General features: G+C 42.1%; 1 protein-coding gene across 12 annotated transcripts in view; it reads right to left on the bottom strand.

Moving 5' to 3' along the window:
* Positions 1 to 8,740, bottom strand: part of LOC115942523 (uncharacterized) — a 38,694-nt gene that overhangs the window by 17,026 nt on the left and 12,928 nt on the right. For all 12 annotated transcript variants that reach the window (XM_081802036.1, XM_081802037.1, XM_081802035.1 and 9 more), the window contains one exon: positions 7,205 to 7,324. In XM_081802036.1, the coding sequence (XP_081658162.1) occupies positions 7,205 to 7,324 (120 nt within the window). The remainder of the gene's footprint in view (positions 1 to 7,204; positions 7,325 to 8,740) is intronic.

Below are 8,740 nucleotides of genomic sequence, written 5' to 3'. Positions count from 1 at the left end.
GTCAATGCTACCTAGAGCCATCTACACATTTAATGCAATCCCTATCAAAATACCATCCACTTTTTTCAAAGAAATGGAACAAATAATCCTAAAATTTCTATGGAACCAGAAAAGACCCCGGATAGTCAGAGGAATGTTGACAAAGAAAAGCAAAGCTGGTGGCATCACAATTCCGGACTTCAAGCTCTATTCCAAAGCTGTAATCATCAAGACCGTATGGTACTGGCACAAAAACAGACACATAGATCAATGGAACAGAATAGAGAGCCCAGAAATGAACCCTCAACTCTATGGTCAACTAACCTTCGACAAAGCAGGAAAAAATATGCAATGGAAAAAAAGACAGTCTCGTCAATAAATGGTGCTGGGAAAATTGGACAGCCACATGCAGAAGAATGAAACTGGACCATTTCTTTACACCACACATAAAAATAGACTCTAAATGGATGAAAGGCCTCAATGTGAGACAGTAATCCATCAAAATTCTAGAGAACACAGGCAGCAACCTCTTCGACCTCAGCCACAGAAACTTCATCCTAGAAACATTGCCAAAGGCAAGGGAAGCAAGAGCGAAAATGAACTATTGTGACTTCATCAAGATAAAAAGCTTTTGCACAACAAACAAAACAGTCAAGAAAACCAAAAAAACAACTGACAGAATGGGAGAAGATACTTGCAAAGGACATATCAGATAAAGGACTAGTATCCAAAATCTATAAAGAACTTATCAAACTCAACAACCACAAAACAAATAATCCAATCAAGAAATGGGCAGAAGACATGAACAGACATTTTTCCCAAGAAGACATCCAAATGCCAACAGACACATGAGAAGTGATCCACATCAACCGGGATCAGGGGAATCCAAATCCAAACCTCAATGGGATGCCCTCACACCAGTCAGAATGGCTAAAATTAACAAGTGAGGAAACGACAGATGTTCATGAGGACCTGGAGAAAGGGGAACCCTCCTACACTGTTGGTGGGAATGCAAGGTGGTACAGCCACTCTGGAAAACAGTGTGGAGGTTCCTCAAAAAGTTGAAAATAGAGCTACCCTACGACTCAGCAATTGCACTACTGGGTATTTACCCCAAAGATACAAATGTAGCCATCTGAAGGGGTACGTGCACGCCAAAGTTTATAGCAGCATTGTCCACAATAACCAACCTATGGAAAGAGCCAAGATGTCCATCCACAGATGAATGCATAAAGAAGATGTGGTATATATATACAATGGAATATTAGGCAGGCATCAAAGAAAACAAAATCTTGCCATTTGCAATGACATAGGTGGAACTAGAGGGTATTTTGCTAAACGAAATAAGTGAATCAGAGAAAGACAAGTATTATATGATCTCACTGATAGGAGGGATTCTTAATCTCAGGAAACAAACTGAGGGTTGCTGGAGTGGTGGGGGTGGGAGGGATGGGTTGGCTGAGTGACGGACACTGGGGAGGGTATGTGCTATGGTGAGCGCTGTCAATTGTGAAAGACTGATGATTCACAGACCTGTACCTCTGAAATAACTAATATATTGTATGTTCAAAAGAAAAAAACAAGATAGTAGGAAGGGAAAAATGAAGGGGGGAAATCGGAGGGGGAGACAAACCATGAGAGGCTATGGATTCTGAGAAACAAACTGAGGGTTTTAGCGGCGAGGGGGTGGGGGGATGGGTCAGCCCAGTGATGGGTATTAAAGAGGGCACGTATTGCATGGAGCACTGGGTGTTATGACCAAACAATGAATCATGGACCACTACATCAAAAATTAATGATGTAATATATGGTGACTAATATAATAAAATAAAAGTAATAAAAAAATAACAATAATAATAATGAAAAATAAAGATACCCTAAAAACAGAAGATAGTCCAAAAATTTAAAAATATGAAATAAATAAAAAATAACCATCATTAATCTTATGGTATTTTCCCATCCATTCTGTGTCTCATCTATGTATTCACTGAGTTGGGTGGCTCTCCGTGCTAGCAGTAGTCATCCACTAAGGGGATGGTTCTTTACAGTGGGAGGCCTCGGTTCCTCCCGACATTCTCTAACCCAGGTCTGGAAGAGAGTTACAAGAAAAATAGTGGACCCTGGCTTAATAACCCAATGCTACTCTGAGTCCTTATTTGTCCTCGTTGCTTGGGTGTGTAGTTTCCAGCATTTGAGGCTTTCTGGGGCTTGGGGTGATCATGCTATCAAAGAGCACTAAACTATCTCCTGATTCCTGTTTGGGGCCAGCTGCTGACAAGTGACCCAACACAGAGAGAGATTTCCCAGGTTTTTCAATGTTGTGCCTCCCAATCTCAAGATCTGTGAGCTGACCAGACAGTTTAGACCTTCTATGTGCTTTTCACAGTAATGGCTATGCCAAAGTCCGCCCTTCACATGTGACCACTGAGGCCACCTTATAATGATGGACAGTGTTTGGGATCTCTGTAGACTCATGCAGTTCAGAAATATACACAGGCCTTGGAAAGACCTTGCCTGGTTTCTCTTGAACCCATGGCTAAGAGCCACTCTTGTCAGTGTGGTAAGTGCAATTCAGGATCTCAGGGTATCAGCATCTGGGTTCACATTTTGACGTTTGCACTTAAGAGCTTGTGTGCTTGGGCACATTCATCTCTGTGCCTCAGTTTCTCCATCTGAAGAGTGCCATTAGCAATCAAACCACTACACTGGTGCTGAGGGTTGAGTGGTTAGTGAAGTAAAGCATGCCATGTAAACCCTCAGGAAGGTTCCTTAGAGAGGAAACGTCTTGCCTGAGATCCATTAACTTAACAAAACTCAGAGCTGCATTCAAACCCTGGGGTCCAAGCTCCCAGGTCAGTGCTCTTTCCATGGCACACAGCTGCCTTGTCTAAAAATGGCCACTTTCTCTTAAGCCAGATCTTTAAGGAGTTTAAGGACTCAGACAAAGGTCTCAGAAGTGCCTTTGGTGACTGCCTGAGTACACACTAAGTGGCCATTTCCCAAAATCATGTGCAAGATGCTTCCAGAAGGTATAAGTTGTCTGCCCCAACAGCTATCTGTTCAAACATGAGGAACACCAGTTTACTAGGGAGAGATGGATTATCTACATAACATATTGGTGTTCTAAAATGTGTGAAACTGGTGATGGGTATTAAGGAGGGCACGTACTGCATGGAGCACTGGGTGTTACACGAAAACAATGGATCGTGGATCACCACATCAAAAACTAATGATGTATTGTATGGTGACTAACATAACATAATAAAATTTTTTTTAAAAATGTGTGAAACTGTATCATCTTGTCTGATTTATTCCTCCTAAATGTGAGTTCCTCAAGCTAAGACTTGTTGCCATGTCATGCCAATAACCATAGCTTCACCTTTGAAAAGAGCTCTGGATGAAGACTCAGGGGACCTGAGTTGTGCATGACATCAAAACAACATTCATAGAGTCTTGTTCTTTTTTTAAAGCTGGAGTTCTATATGCAAAATATGCAATTATCTATGTGCATAAATTTTTATTTCTCTTTACATCTCAAAACGTTACCTTTTGGGCACCTGGGTGGCTCAGTCGTTAAGCATCTGCTTTCGGCTCAGGTCATGATCTCAGGGTCCTGGGATCGAGCCCCACATCAGGCTCCCTGCTCCGCGGGAAGCCTGCTTCTCCCTCTCCCACTCCCCCTGTTTGTGTTCCCTCTCTCGCTGTGCCTCTCTCTGTCAAATAAATAAATAAAATCTTAAAAAAAAAAAGTTACCTTTTATTTTTTTATCTATGTTACTAACTCCCTATGTACTTGCTTATCAGTCTCTGTCAATGGATTTCTTTGTCTCTCATTGTGTGTGAAAGGCGGGATACTCGATGGATATATGTAAAAATATATATATTCTCTATTTTCACCAGTCTATACCTCTGGGGAGGGTAACAGGTTGAGTGAAAGCTTATCGCTGTTATTTCTGTAAACCTATACTTTGGGATAACGGTCGATGTAAAGGATGCAATGTAAAAGAAAATGTGTGTTTTGGTATGTAAGCTTAACAAGCTAGACACATTCTTCTCAGCTGTTATGGAAAACTAGTCATATGAAGGGAAGCAGCATGTGCCCAAATATATTGAACTCAAGACACATTTCAGGAGAAGGGAGGTTGAAGGCATGTGAAGACAAAAGTAGAGGGTTTCACATGCCAGGAGCATGGAAATCACCTCTCCATCCTAAGAACACAAAAAAGCCTGAAGAGACTGAAAAATCAACCACTCTTCTGGGATCCATAAGAGAGGGGAGGACACAGGGCAAACGATGGCCCTCAGGAGACAGAAAAGGGAACACAGGGAATCCAGGTTTCCTGGAGCACAGACTCTCTAGCAGAACACACTGTTTTCTCAAGCTCACCTGGAACATTCAGCAAAAGACACCACATGCTGGGCCATAAAACATACCTCAACACACTGAAAAGAGGAGAAGTAATACAACAGCTGCTCTCAGACCTCTGTGAAATTAAACTAGAGATCAACAACTGGAAGAAATCTTGGAAAATCCCCCAATAGCTGGAGATTGAAAAATACACTTCTGAATAACACGATGGTCAAAGAAGAAGTCTCAAGAGAAACTTTCAAATAGTTTGAACTAAATGAGATGAAAATGTACATTGACAAAAATTTATGGAAAGGCAGTGCTTGGGGGAATTTATAGTACTGAGTGTCATGTGTTGGAAAATAAGAGAGATTTAAAGTGAATAGGCTTCCTCCACAGAAAACAAGGCAAAAAAGAGTAATGAAACATAAAGCAAGCAAGAGAGAAAATAATATCATTGCAGATACCAATGAAATGGAAAACTTTCTAATTCTCAGACAAAATTAACAAAACCAAGACAAAAGCTGGTTCTTTGTAAATATCAGTCAAATGGATAAAGCTCTAGCCTGACTCACCATGAAGAAAGAGAGAAGACACACATTAATACAGATGGAAGAGGAGTCGTCACTACTGATCCTGTGGAGGTTGAAAGGATTCTAAAGTAATACATGGTAAGATTCTAGGATACCTTAAACAAAAGAGGCCAATTCCTTCAAAGACAGAAACTACCAAAACCCACACAAGGGAAATAGATTATCTGAATAGGCACGTATCAAAGACACTTAATCAATAGTTAATATGCGAAAGGAAGTGCCGGCCCCAGGGTGGTTGACTGGTGACTTCTATCAAATCTTTTTTTTTTTTTCATTTTTTTTTTTAAGATTTTATTTATTTGCGAGAGAGAGAATGAGAGACAGAGAGCATGAGAGAGAGGAGGGTCAGAGGGAGAAGCAGACTCCCTGCTGAGCAGGGAGCCCGATGTGGGATTTGATCCCTGGACTCCAGGATCATGACCTGAGCCGAAGGCAGTCGCTTAACCAACTGAGCCACCCGAGCGCCCGACTTCTATCAAATCTTAAAAAGCCTAACAGTCTTGCTGTATAATCCAGCCATATCGCTCTTAGGTATTTACCCAGTTGAGTTGAAAAATTATGTCCACACGAAAACTGGCCCAGGAGTGCTCATGTCAGCTTTATTTAGGAACACCAAAACTAGAGGCAACTAAGCTGTCCATCACTAGGTGAATGGATAAACAACTAACCATACTCCCATACAATGAAACACGATTCTGTAATAAAAATAGCTGAGCTATCGGGGCGCATAGTTGGCTCACTCGGTTAAGCATCCAACTCTTGAATTTAGCTCAGGTCCTGATCTCCGGGTCATGATATCTAGCCCCATGTCAGGCAGGCTCTGTGCTGAGCATGGAGCCTGCTTAAGATTCTCTCTCCCTCTTCTTCTGCCCCTCCACCCACACCGTCACTCTTTCTCTATCTAAAACAGTGATAAAAATAAAATAAAATAAAAATCATTGCGCTATCATGTCACAAAAAGACATCAATGAATGTTAACTGTATAGACAGAAGCGAAAGAAGTCAGTCTGGAAAAGCAGCATGGTTTATGGTTCCAACTCTACGATATTCTGGAAAAAGGAAAGCTCAGGTCATGATCCCAGGGTCCTGGGATCGAGTCCCACATCGGGCTCCCTGCTCATTGGGGAGCCTGCTTCTCGCTCTCCCACTCCCCCTGCTTGTGTTCCTGCTCTCGCTATCTCTCTCTCTGTCAAAAAAAAAAAAAAAAAAATCTTAAAAAAAAAAAAAAAGGAAAGCTATCGATGTGATGAAAGGTCAACAGGTGCCCAGATTTCTAGACAAAGTGCAAGGTCATTAGCAGGTGAAACACAGGATTTTTAAGGAAGTGAACCTACTCTGTACATGATGGATATATGATGACTCGACACACCTGCAAAACCCATATTACTGCACAATACAGAGCAGACCTTAAAAGAAATGGTGACGTCAATGAACAGTAATATCTCTACACTGGTTTGTTATTTGTGACAAATGTTCCACGTTGATGAAGGTTTTAATAATTGTGGAAATTGTGCGCCAAGGGATACGGGTGATAGGGAACCTTTTTCTTTTTTTTTTTTTTTTAAAGATTTTATTTATTTATTTGAGACAGAGAGAATGAGAGACAGAGAGCCTGAGAGGGAGGAGGGTCAGAGGGAGAAGCAGACTCCCCGCCGAGCAGGGAGCCCGATACGGGACTCGATCCAGGGACTCCAGGATCATGACCTGAGCCGAAGGCAGTCACTTAACCAACTGAGCCACCCAGGCGCCCGGGAACCTTTTTATATTATCTGCTCAATTATTATGTTAATCTAAGCCTATTCTAAGTAATAAACTTTATTAATTAAAAAATAAGAAAAGATCTATTTTTGCAAACAACAGACTAATGTGGAAACGTTAGCTTCACTATAGCTACCATTAAATGTGACCACACTTGAGTTGCAAATGCAATTTTACTACTGTGGTTACAAACTGATGAGTGACCAACTAAATTAAAATTTTCACACATGAATCAAAAATAATATGGCTTGGTATTTTTGTCTGTAGTATGGGACAGTGACAAGCTAGTATAATGATTCTTCTTTTTTTTTTTTGGACACAAAGAGAGAGTGTGAGCAGGGGAGGGGCATAGGGAAAGGGAGAGAGAATCTTCGGCAGGCTCCATTCCCAGCCTGGAGCCCAACACAGGGCTCAATCTCATGACCCTGACATCATGATCTGAGCCAAAACCAAGAGCTGGACACCACCCAGGTGCCCCTAGAATAATTCTTCTTGAATCAGCTTAATGAATGAATTTTCATGATACCTTCAGTAGGGTGAACTTTTGTGCGACGGCTCCAGATCCTTCGGGCCCATGTCTGGGGGTGGAGAGCAGATCTTCTCAACCATTTCTGGATGGTTACATCACTGATCTTGTTCGTAGGCCCTGGGAAATGCATTACAATAGAAAGAGCTGACATCTTGGTATCAGAAGACCATAGAAAAATGAATGATAATTTTATCAGAGTTCAAACTTGGGATCCCATTGTTCATCATTTGCCTGGCAAAGCCACCTGAGTCAGAGTGGGCTTTAGGAACATCTTATAGTTCATATATCCTTAAAATACCCAGCAGAGAATGTAAACTGATGCAGTCACTATGAAAAACAATATGGAACTTCCTCCAAAAATTTACAAAAGAACTACCATTTGATCCAGCATTCCCACTTGTGGATAATAAATCCAAATGAATTTTAGTCTGGATTTCAGAGAGATATCTGCCCATGTTCTGCAACGCTATTCACAAAAGCCAAACTATAGAAACAACTTCATGTCCACTGATGAACAAATGGATAAAGAAAATGTGGTCTATTCATACAGTGGGATATTATTCTGCCTTAAAAGGAAGGAAATCTCATTTTTGACAACATGGGTGGCCCTGGAGGACGTCCTGTTAAGTGAAATAAGACAGACACAGTAAGACAAATATGGCATAATGTCACTTGTACGTGGAACTTAAAATAGTCCAACACACAGAAACAGAGTAGAATGGGGCTGGGAGGAGGGACAAAGAGGGAAACATTGGAGATACGGTACAAAGTTTCAGTGATACAAAATAAATAAGTTCAGGAAATCTACTTTGCAACATGGGGCCTGTGATTAATAACACTGTAGTCTATGCTTGAAAATCAGTAAAAGGTTAGATTGGAGGTTAAGTGCACTTACTGCCAAAGAAAAAGAAGAAAAGCTCTAGCAGACACGGTGAGGCCAATACCTTTGTTAAGTGAGACAATAGGGGAAGACAGAACAACACTGTCATTGAGAGCATGGGGTTGGTGACTTGCTGAGAGTGAGCATACTGATGAGTGGGGGATCTGGGACAGGAATGGAGTTGGCTCCTTGGGGAGAGAGGTCCCTGAACACCTGAGACCTGCCCAGGGCACCTGAGATCATGCCCTGCAGCCCTGAACCAGGGCTCCCTCGGTCTCTTTCTCAAATCCTCCGGCTCCAAGTTGTCTGTGGGAGACAGCTGATGTGCTGGAGGAGGTGCCTGAGCCAAGAGAAAAGTCCAAATCCTAACTCAGCCTCCCACCTCTAGGTTTCAATCCCCGGCCCAGAACACAATGCAGATGGCCCCATGAGAAGCCGCTCTGAACGGCCATCCTCCCACAGCATTCACACTATTAGCTGTCTGATGTGGGGTCTTCCCCACAACCAGTGGACCACCCTCAGTGACCAGTGGTCTGCTGGGCTCCCAAGCTGATTCAGAAACCGGGACATTCCAATCCAACAGTCACATGACAGCTCTACCAAGAATTAGCTTCCCTCCAACAGACCAACCCTGGCTGAGCAGTTCCTGTGAG

Source organism: Leptonychotes weddellii, chromosome 13 (genome assembly GCF_054177405.1).
Source record: "Leptonychotes weddellii isolate Sample4059 chromosome 13, ASM5417740v2, whole genome shotgun sequence".
Classification (NCBI taxonomy): Eukaryota; Metazoa; Chordata; class Mammalia; order Carnivora; family Phocidae; genus Leptonychotes; species Leptonychotes weddellii.
Note: the sequence above shows the minus strand (reverse complement) of the source record. Positions and strands in the feature narration are given on the sequence as shown.